Source organism: Buteo buteo, chromosome 1 (assembly GCF_964188355.1).
Source record: "Buteo buteo chromosome 1, bButBut1.hap1.1, whole genome shotgun sequence".
Taxonomy (NCBI): domain Eukaryota; kingdom Metazoa; phylum Chordata; class Aves; order Accipitriformes; family Accipitridae; genus Buteo; species Buteo buteo.
Genome location: NC_134171.1, coordinates 28,018,620 through 28,036,373, shown reverse-complemented (window position 1 = coordinate 28,036,373; position 17,754 = coordinate 28,018,620). Strand labels below are relative to the sequence as shown.

At 40.2% G+C, this 17,754-nt stretch overlaps 1 protein-coding gene across 2 annotated transcripts; it reads left to right on the top strand.

Annotated features, from left to right (window-relative positions):
• Positions 1-431: 431 nt before the first annotated feature.
• YIPF7 (Yip1 domain family member 7) lies at positions 432-16,909 on the top strand. Of its 2 annotated transcripts, XM_075025190.1 has the most exons (6): positions 432-514; positions 3,330-3,446; positions 4,519-4,685; positions 6,406-6,551; positions 12,118-12,299; positions 16,472-16,909. In XM_075025190.1, exons 2-6 carry the CDS (start codon positions 3,331-3,333, stop codon positions 16,632-16,634), a joined length of 774 nt encoding a protein of 257 aa, XP_074881291.1. In that variant the 5' UTR covers positions 432-514; position 3,330; the 3' UTR covers positions 16,635-16,909. The 2 variants fall into 2 exon arrangements, with proteins under 2 accessions (XP_074881291.1, XP_074881300.1); XM_075025199.1 differs by lacking the exon at positions 3,330-3,446 and having other exon boundaries at positions 442-514.
• The last annotated feature ends 845 nt before the right edge of the window (positions 16,910-17,754 follow it).

Sequence of the window (17,754 nt, the reverse complement as noted above, 5' to 3'; positions counted from 1 at the left end):
TCCCTCCACCAGCCGCGCCGAGTGGCTCTACGGCTGCGTGTGTCCCATAGCGCACGCTGCGGGAGCGTCTGCTAGAAACGGGTCCCCGAGTACATGTATTTACCCTATTAATTTAACAGGTATTATTACACGTTGTTAAAACTTTTTAAGATCTAACAGCTCAGCTCATGTGGGCTCCACCGAGATCTTCATAAATACCTACTGAAGAAGGAAGCGCTAACCTACAATCTAGATTATTGGGTTAAAGTGTATGGAACAGTACTTGTTCTTTTTGTTCTGCTTTCCTTGAAGATTCCTAGCCTTTTTCTACTTATTGTTGTTAGCTCTTGTTAAATGCTGGCCGTGATATTGACAGGTTGTGGGGGCTTTTTCCTTCATATGCATCTGTTCAAAGATCAAATTTAGAATCTTATAAATAGCACTAAGCTCATCCCTGTTGAAGCAAGAGGATATTTTAGGTGTTCTCCAACATGTAAATTCAACAGACTGGAGTTTTCATCAAATATCTTAAAAAGTAAGTAACCTTACCTACAAATTCTTTTGGAAAATAAATTTATCTTTTCTGAACTCTGTTGTTCACATTGTAGCTTACCTGGTTAAGTAATTATTTTATTCCTTATAGTGACAGCAAAGAACATTCAAGACATACTGAATTGAGCTATTGGGGTAGAGGTACCAACTAAAGTTTTTCAAAACATATTCCATTTAAAATCTTTGTTGGACAAATGCGTAACTGGTGTGCAGTTCCAAATAGAACCACAGTAAATAGCTTAGTAGAATTAATTTCTATTAATTCATATTTACAATGTAAAAAATATTTCTCTTCTAAATTTGGAAATCCTGCATGACTGGTCAACAGTTAAGAAAATAATATAACTTCTACTTTGAATGCTCTAACTAAATGAAGGAATTGGGTCCTCACATATTAGTCTGATTATAGGATACAATTTAGAAAATTTAATATGCAGCATTTCAAGGTCCCTGATGAAATAGTAATCTTTATAACTTTTACCTTATAAAGAGATTTGCAAAGATCTTTTCCATAAGCAGTGCATGCTTGATAAATATAGAGATACCTATGAGAGTAACCATGAGAGGAAAAGCATATTTTTGCCAATGGCATTTGGAAAGTTGGAAAAGAGGGCAAAAGTGAATAAAACAGGAAATGTTAGGAGAGGTGAATATCTTACATGAAAATCTGAGTAAATTGGATATGATTATGGTTATCAGTCAGGTTATAGAACTTCTCTGTGTGTTTTAAGAGTTTGACTACATAAATGCTAGCCAAGTGGTGAAACACGTGCCTACATCTATGCATTTTCAGGCAAATCCTGCTCAGACCTTTGCCTAAATCACGGGAGAACTTTAGATGGGAGGAGAGAGGGCTCGAGGGGATCTCATCAATGAGCATAACCACCTGATGGAAGGGATTAAAGATGGTGAAGCCAGACTTTTCAAAAGATTGGACACGGCCCTGAGCAGCCTGCTGTTGGTGACCCTGCTTTGGGCAGTGTTGGACCAGGCAATCCCCGGGGTTGCCCTCCAGCCTCAATCCGTCAGCGGTCGGGGCTCTCCCTGAACCGCTGTGCTGCTCTGAGCCGCTGTAATGCCTTTGCTGCCTGTGGCTCAGCATGAAGGTAACGCTGAGGTGAAACAGGGTCAGTCCTTAATCTTGTGGATGGTCTTGCTCAAAGCATGGAAGGTAGACCTGCGAACTTTGGAGCTGTTTTGTGGATTTATAGTCAGCCATGCTAATAAGATAAGAAGCACCTAGACCAAATCTAAGAATTAATAAAATATCTTTGCAATTTGAAACACTCTGTAATGCCAAAAGGTACACAATGTGTTACAGAACCAATGTGCTTCATTTCTTGTTGTCATGGTTTAACCCCAGCCAGCAACTAAGCATCACACAGCCGCTCACTCACTTCCCCCCACCCAGTGGGACGGGGAGGGAATTGGGGAAAAAAAATAAAACTCATGGGTTGAGATAAGAACAGTTTAATAGAACAGAAAAGAAGAAACTAATAATGATAATAATAACAATAATAAAATGACAATAATAACAATAAAAGGATCAGAATATACAAAACAAGTGATGCATAAGGCAATTGCTCACCACCTGCCGACCGATGCCCAGCTAGTTCCCGAGCGGCTATCTCCCCACCCCCACCCCCACTCCCCCCAGTTTATATACTGGGCATGACATCCCATGGTATGGAATATCCCTTTTGGCCAGTTTGGGTCAGCTGCCCTGGCTGTGTCCCCTCCCGACTTCTTGTGCCCCTCCAGCCTTCTCGCTGGCTGGGCATCAGAAGCTGAAAAATCCTTGACTTTAGACTAAACATTACTTAGCAACAACTGAAAACATCAGTGTGTTATCAGCATTCTTCTCATACTGGACCCAAAACACAGCACCATACCAGGTACTAGGAAGACAGTTAACTCTATCCCAGGCAAAACCAGGACACTTACGTTGCTTATGTGTGATCCAGACAGCTAGTCCTGCCTACACACAGGATACATGAAATGGGCCCAGTGTGTGCAAAATTGAAATAGTTATAAAAACAGTTGGTCACAATGTGGAAGGGAAAACAGTCAAGTTTTTCCTTTCTTAGTCTAATCAGTCCATAGCTACAGATCTGAACTATGGATCAGCAGGAATGAAAGAGTGTTTTAACGTGTTTTCTTTACTATTTGATCATTCAGTATGCTGTCCTTTTCAACGGCATGTAGCTAACCAGTGAGAATGTTCCTCTGGTACTCCTAATAAGCCAACTACAGTGTCCTTAAACAGAAATCACAAATTCTGTGACGATATTTGTATTTTCCTAATGTTTTATGATAGTCATATCATAAATAGCTGAATATACATAACATAAATAGCTGAATATAGTAATTGTTTTTGAAACCCAAAATACTTCTTAAAAACATTAATTTCTAAGCATTCAGACATGGGCACAATTTTTCTTTTAAAGTAGGACAATGAACAGTTTAAAACAGTGGTTTACTTGATATATATCTTCTTTCAAAATTACTTACGTTATTTTTGGTAACAGTAACAAGAGAGGAAGTCCTGTGTACCACTTGTAAATTAATATACAGTAATTAAGAGTAACAGAAGATTAATTTCTCTTGTTACAACAAAAGAAAGTAGAGAGTCCTTTCTTGTCAATTCCCAATTATCATGAGTTTCAACAGAAGGATTCTCTTAAGTTTGTGGCTTTAAGGTTTGTTATTTTCATTTAAGTTTAGTACAGTTCAAAACATAGATATTGGCTTGTTGCAAAGGCTATTTTATTGATATTTACAATCATTTTTCCAACCAGAATGTCAAATTTTGAGCAGTTTCAGTTCGACTTTTACCAGTCCAATTATACCATAGATGACCAGGAAGAACATTACAACAGTTATGGGTCTAACGAAAACCTGTGTGGAAGCAGAAAGTAAGTATGCTACAAAAAAAACCCAAAAAACCAAACAGAGAGAGAAACAGTGATATATATCAAAGCTCAAATGAAAGTAATGACAAAAACTAGCATGCAATGGCCAAAACAAGGATTGCATAATCAATAAAGTGGAAATTTTAGTGGAGAAATACAAGCCATAGCAATAGAAAGACAGGAAAAATCTTATTATTTCATTTTTTTCTTATGTTTTTTAAACCTATTGGTGACTTCTGCCCATGGAAGAGGGACACTGAGGGAAAGAAGTTCTGAGGGTTTCCCCCTTAAGGAGATTTCGACACAACTGGGGTAGGAGCCTGGGTGTTGCTGCAGCTTCCCTGTTCAGCAGCTGATGGATCCGGCTGCCTGTGGGGCTTGCAGGAGGCACAAAAAGCTTCAAGAGATCATCTAGACTTTCCCCAGGGCAGAATTACTTGTAAATGAGCCTTTCTTTATAAAAGGACTGGATTTTGTGCTTTTTATATGTACAGATGTAGCAGATTGTTTACTGAATTGGAGCGACTGAGCTTCGTGCTATTAATGTGGATTTTAGGGCACATATTTCTAGAAATTCTTTAAGCTCCTTCTCAGATTCAAGAAAGAAAAAAAATATTAAATATATGGCTCTCTTGTTAGCAGTATGGACATATCTGGGGAATGTCACCAGGCTGCTTGGTGGAAAAGTCAGGAGTGCCTAAATTTGTGGGTGCCCTCATAGCTCCTAAATTCCCTTTCCCCCCGACCCCAGGCTGGGGGCCTGTGCTATGCAATTGCCTGAGCTGGATGGGCACAGAAGTGGGTGCGATGGGCTGCAATGTGCTGGCAGGCCAGCAAGGAGCCCTGCCTGGTTTCAGAGGGGGTTGCAGTGAAGGGAAGCAAAGCCATCATCAGTGGCTCGGCATTCAATACACAGAGCGCATACTGTACCCAGAAAATTTCCAGGTTCCCCAAATTGAAAATAGGTGAAAATTTAAACTGTGGCAGGTGGGGAGCAGCTCTAAGCTGTTGTGAAGTTGCTCACTGCAGTTTGCTTGTTGTCACTTGTTTTGCTGTGATTTGTTTCTTGTCCTAGGAGCCAGGCAGGAAAGCAACCTCCAGCCAGTGCTTTTGCCCCACCAGGAATGCTTCGGTCGTCTCAGAGTTACACAGGTCAGATTTTGCAGCCGACATACAGTCCCGACACTCTCTCTCATCTCAGTTATGCTGACGGATTTGACGAGGAACCTCCTTTGCTAGAAGGTAAAAATAAAAGCATGGATGATGTGTGTGGTTCCTGGGGGCGCCTATACTTTTCTTTGCCAGCTAGTGGCAATCACTAGAAAAACTGCAGCAGAGCTGCCAAGCCTGGCTGTGTGAGCTTCAGCCAACAGTCCCTGGCCCCCAAACCTACATTTTCTTATTTGAATTTGCCATGGATTCATTCAGCCTTATGGAATATATAGCATATACTATGGCATATGGCATATACTTTACTACCACTAGATGACAGCATAACAATAAGTTTTGCAATCACATTTCCAAATATTTTTTTTCCATTCTGTTTATCCTGCATACATATTGGAACTTCTATAATTAATAAATACTGATAATAATCCTTTTTTCATATCTAGTAATAAATGTAATAGTTTGAAGATGCTAAATATCTTGTTTCAGTGGGAAAGAAATGGAGAAAGCTGCTTCCAGTTACAATTAGTTGCTCATTTAACTACATAAACAATATAATTCTTTATGATGATTGAACCATCCTAATGCTAGTGGCTGATTTTGTATTTTACAAAATACTTTTGCTACATTAAAAAAAAAAAGGAGAACTTATTTGTGATTATTTCAGCATCATGTAAAAAGAGCATATTCAGCCTGCTTTTGCATACTGGAATGCAAGTGGCATTTTTACTACTTAAAAGATACTACTACTGCCTTAAAACCAGCAAGATCACTCTGTTTGATATAGATAACTGCTAGATCTCTACCTCTCAGACCTCCAAGCATTCAACTCCACATGCAGCTCACCCTGTGAAAAGGATGTTGACGTACGACTGCTTCTGATCCGCAGGGCTTCAGAGATGTTCCTATCTGTGTACCACATAAATCTGACCAAAGACACACATTTTAATACAGAATAACTTTATTTATATAATATTTTGGCTCAGCTCGAGATGGTGGATCAGTGGAATAAGGTAAAGACTTGGCTTTCCAAACAGATCTAACACATTGTCAGTCTCAGTAATTCTGGTACCCAGTTCTGAACCTAACTTTTCCCTCACTGGAGCATCTGAGGGAAGATGATTACTCTTGCAAGCTGAAGTGTTTCTGCAGAAGTTATAAGAGAAATCTTTGCCCCAGTAAAGTTAATGGCAGAATTCCCATCAACTTTAATGGGGAATAATTTTGTTCTTTTTCTAGGGGTCCTCAGTAATTACTTTTTAAATGCAAGAAAAGCTTATAAAGCACTGTACAAAGGATTATTAACTGGGCTTGAAGGGAAGAATGTCATTTTTAAGTGCCTCTGGCAGTTCAGGCTTAAGACACATCTCTTGTCAGATTTGCCAGAATTAAAGCATATATCTCTGTCCTCGATGTTCTAGAGTATCTTGAATTCTGCAGTTACTGTTAAGTAGCATATTTTTCAACTTCTAAGTTAGTGTGGCATTAGATATATGTGTTTTAAATATAAGAAAAACAAATATTAACTCAAAAATGCTGAGGGCATTTTTTGGTTCACTGCCTAAAATTGGATTTAATAAATTAATATTCCAATTTAGAATCAGAGCTGACTCTCAGATATACTGGGTATATAGCAGGGGCATCATGTTCCTACTACAGAATACATCATCCTACAATATTATCTTCATTAAAGTGATTAATTTGTTTGCTTGTTTGGGGTTTTGTAGTATCTAATGGGTTTCTGTAAAAGTGTTTTCTTGTGAGCAATTAACAGTACTGGAATTTCTCATTGCAGAACTCGGGATCAATTTTGAGCATATATGGCAAAAAACATTAACAGTTCTTAATCCAATGAAGCCTGCAGATGGCAGCATTATGAATGAGACAGACCTCACCGGACCTATGGTTTTCTGTTTGGCCCTTGGAGCAACATTGCTGCTGGTAGGATGTGGTAGAAATCTTAAGGGATTTCTTCTCTAACAAGCTAATGCCTAGGTGATAATGCATGTGAGGTTGCAGAAGATGTAGTACTGGCATAAAATGAGTCATTTGCTGCCATTTGTTCCAAGATTATATATTATAAAGTCTCCTTGCTTTGAAAGTACTTGCATAAAGTTTAAATGTAATGTAGATGTAATATAGGTGAAGTGATGTATTACTTCCAGTGGAAAGAAAAGACCACACCATTTTTTGGAGTGGGATTTAATATGAGCAAAGGACAGATCTGTGCAGTGTTTATCCTGGGGAGGCTCTGAACACCCGAAGCATAGCAGTATGTGCTAGGTAAGGACCTAACAAGGAGGTTTTAAAGGAGGGAATAAAAAGTCATAGCAGACCAGCCCAGTTTTTCTAACCCTCTTGCTACTGTTTTGACATTATCTTCTCTCAATATTATTTTGGGGAGTGCAGAGATATAAAAAACATGATCTTTATGTAACTAGAATAAGTTGAAAAAGGAAGTGGAAACAGCCTTTTCCTTCCCACCTCAATTTTGCATTACCTTCCTATAAATTTTGCTAGTCCTTCCTTAGTTTATATTCTTTTTCTACGTCATCTGCTAAACGAAATATGGTAGCCTATATTTAACCCCTTTCCTCTTTACAGGAGGAAAGCTGAACAGGGATTGTACAGTACTCCAAATTCATCTATTTATCACTGACAACAGGGGCTCTCCAGTGCTGCTGAAGTACAGCTCTGATTGTCGGCAGCAATTCATCAGGCAGGGATAAGGTGGAACCATTCTGGGAAGGGCTTTACTGCTCTGCAACTGAGGTGAGAGAAACGGGGATCTAATTCTCCATTTCCTCTGTGATAAATAGTGCTGAATCAGAAGACTCTTGCAAGTTCTTACTCAATTTGTAATGTCAGTGCAGTACTTGAATGTGCAAACTGCAATATAAATGGCAAGTATTATTATTGTTTATGTCCCCATAAAATTAAAAATCTTTTAAAAGGGTGGAAGAGGCAGGAGGAAAGGGAATAAAGGGAAAAGAAGGTGGGAAGCTAGAGAGGACAGGCTATTTTCCACCTAGAGAAATAAAGGTATGCAGGGAATAAAAGGATATAGCATTGAATTGATTATAATCAGGAAAATGGAAGGAAAGCTAAAAGAACGACAGAACGGAAAAAATGGTTGCTGTTGATTTTGCTCCCTGAATAACAAACAATTATAATGAATATTAAACTACTATTATTGAAATAAAATACTTTAATTACCTTATTTATTCTGGGATATTAAGCATTTTAAGTGTCATTAGAAAAACAACTATTTTCAATGCTCCAGTTTTAGGCCAGCAGAACTCCTCTGATACAATCTAGTGGTTTTGTACCACAACTTCACAGCAATAAGTCTATGGGATTTCCATGGGCCATCTTATAAATTCAGGCTGCTCGTTTTATCTCGGATGCATTTGAATATTAAAGTGGCTCTTCAGCTGTGTAAGCTATGATATCCTTCTGTACTTGAATAATTCTCTTCTAATAGCACCAGGAACATAATTTGGTTGAGAGCTTGTTTCCAAAAATAATTTATAAATTTTATTTAGTTTCAGCTTTTTAACTATGGAAAAATATGCAAAGATATTCTTCAAATGGTAGCAGTTTTTTCAGAGCACAGAGAAAAAGAGGAAAGGGTTGTTAGCCTGGCAGCAGGACTTGATCTTCCTCATACTGGTGTAAAACAGGACAGCTCCATTGCAGATACAGAAACAACAGCAGTGCAAAAGTTAGCAGAAGCCCGAGTCTCAGCTGCTTTGCATTTTACATAGTCATTTGTACAAAATCAGACTTCCCCATTCACTTAAACTAAGGATAGTAGTACCCACTCTAGGCAGATGCAAACAAGCACACGAAGCCTGACTTTCTTCTAACCTTGTTCCTTCCGCAGGACAAATTTAGCTCTTTCCATTCATCAAAGCCTGCCAGACTAATCAAGCCTGATTCTGGTTTTGCTTACATCACTGTGAATTGGGAGTATTCCCGCCTGTGTGAGTCAATATATTTACATATGTTAAGAAAGACTAGAATTGGAACCATCATGTTCAGCTGCTTTTTTTTTTTATCTCTCTCATTCCACCGTACCACAAATCAAACATTTCACCAAGTGGAGGTTTCAGTTAGCTGCTAGTGCTAGTGCTCCCTTCACCTCTGTCTCAGTAATTCCTTAATCTTAAACTAACATGCTAAATAGTGCTGTGTAGAATAATTAAATACACTGAAACAAACAGTCTAAAATACTAGCTTGTAGTTGCAGCTATTTGAGACAGAGGCTCTCTTAGCTGGTCTATAGTAAAGGTTGCCCCAAACCGTTGCAGATGTTAAACTTACTACAAATCTTTAATGACTGAAATTGTAATTGATAATAATCTGAGCCAGTCTTGCTCTCCCATACTATCTCTAGCCATCATTAATTTTATTTGGTGAAGCAATTTTTCCTGATTATTTTATACCAGTAGTATGCAAACGCAGCAAAGGACTCTGTACATAAATAGGAAGCTTTCTTATGCTGTTTTTTCAGGAATAGATTATTTATGGTGGAACGCAGTGGCAGGGAAAAGGCCAACACTCAGGACATTGCAAGGATATAGGCAACCTGACTGTACCTGACCTAACCTTGAGGACTGGAACCAGATGAGAGCTCAGCAGTGAGCCAGGTCAAGACGAAAACAGGATAATGGTGCTGACATAGAGGCAGGTCTTACTAACTGAGGCTGCCTTTCACATATGTGCGCACTGCTTTCCAGCTAAAGCTGGTGAGCCATCACCAACCTGCAACATTAGGACTTTCAGGCTGTATCATCACTAGATCAGGCTCTCTCCACTGCGTTGCTTTATATCTGTACAGCTCAAATACTTCTGGTATCCAGTGATCTGTTTCCACCCGAATGGATATAGGAAGAGGGGGCAGAAAAGGAGGATCCTCAAAGCTGCTTTCCTCCAGATTTTATTAAAATGTATGGATAAGTAAAGTGTGAAGTCTTCTCAATCCTCCTTAACCATCATGGAAGAGATACTCGTAAATATTGCAAACCATGGAAGAAGCTTCAATAATATTTCCACCTTATCCATCACAAGAGAATCCAACCATAAGCTACAAAATTATTAGAAAACTGAGACCCTCTGTTAGTTCTGATTTTTATGTGGTTTATCATATGCAATGTATAATGTGCAATATATAGATGTGTGTGTATGCACAAACACACTTGTGTTTTAAGTAGTATATACGTATTGTTATGTGTTAGGAAGGTGATGCATTATGGCCCTTCATTTGAGAAGTGTATTCCATGGTCCTGAGTTAAGGGTTGAGTCCCAGGTTTGAGCTCTGTACTTCACAAATGCATGTTATCATTAGGATACAAAGTTCCAGGACAAAGCAAACAAAACTATCTTCATCCCAATCACTGTTTATTTCTGATGTACAAATGTTTATTTCTGATATACAGATGTGAAAATGACAGTATTGCATAGCTGACATTCAGTATTTCATTTGTTAGAAGCTTGAAGGGAGAGAAGAAATATTTAGCAGTCTTTCGTGAGTGTTCATTTCTGGGAGTGAACAATGCCCTCATGCCTGGAGGTGATCCTTCAAAATGATGGCAGGAGATGAAGAAATCGGTGGTGCTGTGGCCACTGTTGCCTGTTGTACTAGCTTTGTGTATAAATTAGAAAACATCAGGCTCCAGGCTGTCAGGCTGGTACCTTTCACAGGCACTAAATTCCCACAAAGGAATAAAACCTGGAAGAAAAAAACACCTGGGTTTTTTTTCATTCCTTGGAGCAAAAAAAGAACACAAGCTGACAGTTTGTGGCTGGTTGACCCTGGGTGGATGCCAGGTGCCAACCAAAGCGGTGCTATCACTCCCCTCCTCAGCTGGGCAGGGGAGAGAAAATACAAAGAAGGGTGCGTGGGTCAAGATAAGGACAGGGAGAGATCACTCACCAATTACCATCACAGCCAAAACAGACTTGACTTCGGGAAATTAGTTTAATTTATTACCAATCAAATCAGAGTAAGGTAATGAGAAATAAAACCCAAATTTTAAAACAGCTTTCCCCCACCCCTCCCTTCTTCCCAGGGACAACTTCACTCCCGATTTTCTCTACCTCCTCCCCCCACAGCACAGGGGGACAGGGAATGGGGGTTGGGGTCAGTTCATCACACGTTGTGTCTGCTGCTCCTTCCTCCTCAGGGGCAGGACTCCTCACTCTTCCCCTGCTCCAGCGTGGGGTCCCTCCCACAAGACACAGTTCTCCACAAACTTCTCCAATGTAAGTCCTTCCCACGGGCTGCAGTTCTTCATGAACTGCTCCAGCCTGGATCCCCTGCAGGGTCACAAGTCCTGCCAGCAAACCTGCTCCAGCGTGGGCTCCTCTCTCCACAGATCCACAGGTCCTGCCAGGAGCCTGCTCCAGCAGTGGCTTCCCACAGGGTCACAGCCTCCTTCGGGCACCCACTTGCTCCAGCATGGGGTCCTCCCTGGGCTGCAGGTGGAGATCTGCTCCACCGTGGACCTCCCTGGGCTGCAGGGGGACAGCCTGCCTCACCATGGTCTTCCCCACGGGCTGCAGGGGAATCTCTGCTCTGGCACCTGGAGCACCTCCTCCCCCTTCTGCTTCACTGACCTTGGGGTCTGCAGAGTGGTTTCTCTCACATATTCTCACTCCTCTCTCTGGCTGCAGTCTTCTGTTGCGCAGCATTTTGCACCCCCTTCTTAAATCTGTTCTCCCAGAGGCCCTACTGCCATCGCTGATGGGCTTGGCCTTGGCCAACGGCGGGTCCATCTTGGAGCTGGCTGGCGTTGGCTCCATTGGACATGGGGGAAGCTTCTAGCAGCTTCTCACAGAAGCCACCCCTGTACCCCCCCAAAAAAACCTTGCCACGCAAACCCAATACACAGTTACTACTCAGGTTTATGTTGAAATGAACGTGTTGTATTGATCTAACCACAACCATGTGTCTTCCTCATGGTAGTCAAGGGGAAGACAGTCACCCTGAAAACCAGCATACTTTCAGCAAAGTTTTAGTATTTTTTTGCAGGCCTTCTTAAAGCTGGAGGTTTGTAATAATATGTGAAGCATATCAAGTAAGTCGGGTCATTATTTTGCTTAGGACACTTTTCCACATCCCCATATAAACCTGTTGGAAATAATGTTTCCTGACACTAAAATGTGCTTTCCATAATTTCTTCCCAGTTTGTTACCAGTTAGACCTTCCCAAGTCTCCCCAACCAATTCCTGTCCTGTTCAGAGCCCAGTGACAGTAAGGCTGAGAATCAGCCTTATAACTTTAAGTTAGTGACAAGGACATTCTCACAATTGTACCTTGGAATTTTTTGATGCAAAGATCACCCCAAAATATCAGCTGTGGTTTACAATTGAACTGATGTGGGCGAAGCGGAGAGGGAGGGTCAATAAGTAACAAACCCAGTGCTTGCCTTCTGTCTTCTCCCCCCATTTTGCAATCACTTGCTCACTTCCGACACTTCATGCTTACTCATATTTATTCCAGGCAGGAAAAGTTCATTTCGGCTATGTGTATGGTATGAGTGCCATTGGGTGCCTTGCTATGCATGCCCTACTGAACCTGATGAGCGTCCCAGGAGTCTCGCATGGCTGCGTTGCAAGTGTCTTGGGCTATTGCCTGCTGCCCATGGTGATCTTGTCCTCTTCTGCAGTCGTCTTCTCGCTACAGTAAGTACCAGTTTATGGCAACAGGAATCATATGGAGGGCAGTAAGTCAGAAGGCTGGTGTTACACAAAACATTTTGTAATGGTTAGCTAGTGAATTTTGGCTTCCGAAACTGTGAAGAAAAACACCATTTTGTTTGTGTGTGTAGGTGGAAATGGACAAAACTGGACTGCATTTGAGAAGGGTGATATATATTCATTTTAGTATGAGCCCTTAATTCCGCAGTTTCCCATTTGAACTGAGAGTGCCTTTGATTTTTGCAGCACCCTCAAATGTGATTTTTGTTTTGCAGAGCCAACAGTGGCCAAACTTAGGTATCAATTTTAAAAGCGACTGCCGGACTTTGGTTTTATGTAGCTGGTTCTGCTATTACTTTTTTTGTTCACAGTATCAGGCTTCCATCCTTATGCTTCCTTTCCTTCTGTAGACAGATTTCTGTGTGGCAGAATGAAATAATCAAGCAACCCTTAATGATTTGGAGCATTAGAACAAGTGTTTAAGATGTAGTAGAGTCGTATACTCTGAGGTATAGTTGTGGTGTAATTGCAAACCTGAAAATAACTGAAAACTTTGAAAAAACCAAATGTGTGAGGCATATGCATCTGTGCGTGTGGGGGGAGGTGTTCAGTAATATGCCTATGAATAGGAAATTTGTATGCAAGCCTCTTCTTCCTCCTCATATGGTAAGCCTTTTGAGATACAGACTGTTTACCTCCCTGTTCACATACAGCAAAGTACAAGGAAGCTCCAGGTCTTGCCTGAAGGCGTTGAGCAGTACTTTTATCCATTGTTAACACGTTATTAATAATGGTTCCCCTCCTTAGCCTTCGTTGTTCACTCACATTTTTAACTTTCCAATTTGTAATGTATGGGACTTGGCAGCTGATGAATAAGAAAGTGCCCCTGTTTGTTTTCTCTGGAAAAGCAGGAATTTTGTATATATTATTTCTTAAGGAAATTATATAGTGGGATGAAGATTTTGGCACAATCCTTGGTGCATGGATTCTGTGGAGCTATGATGGGTTAACCTGACTATATTCCATGTATCAAAGTGTTTCTGAGCTGTCCTTGATGAGATGAACAGGAGTGACACTGAAGAAGCCTTTTATTCTCTGTTCTCCTACATTTCCCATATTTTCTTGATTAACCTGTTTAATAATCCACCCTAATAAAAAGTGCAGATACATAATCATAGGACAGATGGGGCGAACTCCAAACCAGCTGTTACAACTGCGCAGGGTACTGTTGTCTGTACAAGGAATCCCCAAGCACACGCCACACATTTGTAAAATGCTGCAAATTTACAGAAAGCACATCTTTTGAAAATCTATAAATACTATACTGTGATAGCCTTTACAAAATTAAACCATTATATCTGAAATGAATTGATAACGTTAAATGCCTATCTACAGGATTCTGCAGTCCTTTCTCATTCACTATATGAAACTGCTTGAACACAGCAAGTACCAAAGTTAACAGTTACGAAAATGCTATTAAAATTAAGTGGCAACTTTTAAATCCAACATACATTTCAATATTTTTAATTTAAAAACTTATTTAAAATGGCAAAGGAAAGACAGCAATACATATTTTTTTTTAATATTTGTAAAAATGTTATTTCTGTCTATTTCAAGGTGTAAAGAACTAACTTCAATATTTGTTTTCACAGAAAATATACATAAGATAATGTGCACATCTGTTGCAAAGATACATACTAATCCAACAATTTTCAGTTTTCATGATTAGCTATTTGACTGTAACTGAATAAAGCAAAATATGAACATTTTGTGTGGTGAATAGTACCAGAAAGAAAACCAGTTCTTTTATGCAAACTTGCATGAAACCAGATTTGTTTGTGCCCATCTATGCTGATATCATGTCTGAGCCCAAGCTGATTAGGCCATCTTTCTGGGAGAAACATCAGCAGACCTTTTTCCTGGAAAAAACAACAATTCTTTACCACCAAATCCCTGAACAGAGTGAACAAGCCATTTCCTTAACTAAACAGTGAAGGAAAAGAATGTAACAGTGGAAAAAGAAATTCTTAGACCCAGCTGATGCAAAGGACCCATTTGGTGACCACATCTGCAGGTTGTGAGAGGAGTGGAGAGGGTCCACTCGTGTCTGTCCCCCCAACTCAATCTCATACCAGTACACCCCCAGTCCTCTTGGTCACTGTGAGCATGACATCTGCCTTTGCCTGACATCTGCCTTTGCCCGACATCTGCCTTTGCCCTTCTCCTATGCCTGAGGATTCGGCCCTCGTGGACATGCCAGACACAAGGTCTCCACTAAAGCCAGACCATTCCTTTTGGCAGTAACAAAAGAATCAAGGACTGTTAGATCAGGGACTGGATTTGTAAGTTCACAGAGGTATCTTTTGGCTCCAGTATGATTTTATGTCACGTTTCCATTGTGCTCACTGCCAGTCCTAGAACAAACCATGAGAGGCCATTGGACCGCAGTGCAAGGCAGAGCAGCCACAGCTCTAAATTGTACTACATTGTGATAGCCCCCTAAAGAGTCATTATACTAGCTGTAAATTGTCATTGAACAGTATGTTCCTGTTGCATCCCATCCCTCCGCCAGCATGGGTACCTGGTCAAAGAGCCATCCATACATACCAGCTCTGAATTTCTGGCTAACTGTTTAGGTGAGGATCTTGGCATCTCCACTTGGAGCAGAGGCCAGGAACTTGGTTCACAGAGCCCAGTGTAATTTCCCTGAATGCCACTGTATAGGTTTAAAGAACACTTAAACTGAGGATATTAAATCACATGGTCGTTAATGTTTTATTTTTAATGGGTTGAAGTTGCAATGAGCTGCTGAGCCACCTTAAAATCAATTCTCTCCTTCCTCCCCCAAAGTCCCAAGAGCTGACAACACCAAGTACCTTATTGGCCTGGAGACTGGATTGCCAAGAAGTGAACCATTTTATGTGATATGATTGGATTAAGTAAACTAAGTCAATTAAATAAGAGGAGCTTTACTCATCATGGTGTAATTGCAATAATAATATTAGTGGAGATTATTTCTGAGAAATGGACCTAAGTAAGTATACGTAGTCTGTTTCTCACTTCTGGTTCTGTTTTGCTGATATTTTGGAAGAGTGGGGCACCAGGAAGTCCTTTAGCAAGTGGCAGAGGTTCGTTCATTCATTCTCAGAGTCCTTGAGACTGACACAGGGAAAGTGTGTAGCACAGCTGATCTCATTATGTACTTCAGCAGTGTATTACGCACGTGATCTCATGCATTTTACAGAAGCAGGCTGCAAATACAGAGTGCAAATAAAGCATATGTGAAGCATTATTTATTGGCAAGATTTTGTTCCCACAGGGTTTAATAGTGAGCTCTCTGTAATCTGCAGGAATATTTCAGGGAGCTTTTGACCATGGTCCCATAATCATCAGTTCTCCAGGCCACCCTGCGCCTGAGAGGTGGCAGAATGTAACTTCAGAAGGGCCCAGCTGTCACCAAGGGGCGGTGTGGAAAGCCACCGTCCTTTCAGTGTGCAGAGAAGGATGCCAGGATGAGCAAAATAGTTTTGCTCAGTGGTTCTTTTCCCATCCTTTACTTTCTACTCAATGTGCGCCCTTTTTTAAAAGACCAGTTGAGCTTTCTCCTGGGAGGCAGCGACCACCTTTCTGCCTACTCAGCTCAGGTGTGATTCTTTAAGAGCCTCATTGCCTCGCCTCAGAATCCGAGGCACGCTTAAAACCTGTGCCGTTGTTACAAAAATGCAACCCCTCCAGGTCACGAGGCTGCCCGATGGAAGAGTAGGTCTGTAGTGTCATTTTGGATCCTGACAACTTCTACAAGATGGTTTTGGCTGCAACAGGATCTTTGCTAACTTTAAAATCAAACTTTGGCTGCTGCATCTGCTGGAGCCCCAGAAGATTTATTTGGAAATGCATTGTCCTTTTAGCAGTACTTCTGATAAAGCTGCTGCTTTTATCCATGCAGAAGAAATTACCTTTTTGTTTCCTGTTACTATTTTAATTTGTTTCTCAGGCTTGACTTTCATTATGTCAGTCAGTCCTTCGTTCTTCCAGTGACTGCTACCTTATCACTAACAAGCTGCTAGACATGAACTCGAGTTTGATAAGATTTGGTGCTACATTTACTAACAAGTCGACTCTCTCCTGTTTCTTTTGTTGTTTTTTTTTTCTCCTAGGGGGATCCCGGGAACTTTGTTAACTCTGTTTATTATTGGATGGTGCAGTTTGTCAGCCTCCAAAATTTTTACCTCTGCATTGGGTATGGAAGGACAGCAGCTTCTTATTGCGTACCCATGTGCTTTACTTTATGGACTTTTTGCACTTCTAACAGTTTTCTGAGATGTATTTTCTGGTAGCCTTATTACAGTCTGTTTATGGTTGTTGGAGGGGCAAGGGGTTATTTACTTATTTTTAGATTGCCTAGAGTTGCATTAAGTTCCATTAACAGAATTAGATTATATGACTTACCTTTTATTTGCCTAATGGCTGATAATGAAATAAAAAAACAAGCTAACAGGTAGATGACTGCAATAATGGTGTTTTGAAAGTCTTATATCTTAAAGAAAAACATTTGTATTGAGGAAGTAGTAAAGGTGAAAAAATATGAAATAAATGCTAATTTAAAAAAAAAATCTGTCCTGAGTGTTTAATATATAATACATATACTAGAGAGTAACTGGAAAGCAATAATGTAAATATTTAATAGACCTAGTAAATCAAGTGAAACTACAAATTTATTTGTTTCAAAAAAACTAGCTTGCCATCTTACATGATTACTAATTAATATCCAGAATTTATGTATGTGGCTTTGGGTTTTTTTAACAGAAGAATGAGTGTCCCTGCTTTGTGATGTTGAGGAATTGTCCAAGAACAGGTTGCTACAACAGTGGGAGGAAACTAGGAATGTCATCCTGGTTTGGTTTTTTTTTAAGAGGTGCTGCTGTCCAAAACACTATTGTACTGTTTGTAATGTACAATAATGTTATATTTTAAAATTGCCACTAAACCACCGCCTGCTGTCACTGCAGAAAAGCACCACACAAAGCAAAGGCAACTCCTAAAAATGTCTCCTGAAAGGCAGAACTGTATTTGAGCAAGCAAAATACAAATCTCCACAATTTTATCTGCTCCCCCCCCCAATCTATTTGCTGCTTTTAGTTTTACAGGAACCTAACATTTTTATAATAGCAATGAAGCACAGAATGCAGCAGATGATGTTTCAAAATACAATATTAGAAGTATCAAGCCATCAAGAGGAAATGGAGATGTGTGTGCAGTCATAACAAGAGCAAAATCCAGCACACAGTGGTAGAGAAAATGAATGTAGCTGTAGAAAGGGCTAGGGAAAAGAAATAGATGAAATAAAGGGAAATGTGAAGGAAATGAATGGCAGCAGATTATTTCATCTGTGTTTTAGGGTGTCTTCCTTCTTGAGGTATATTTTTAAGATCTTGATTAT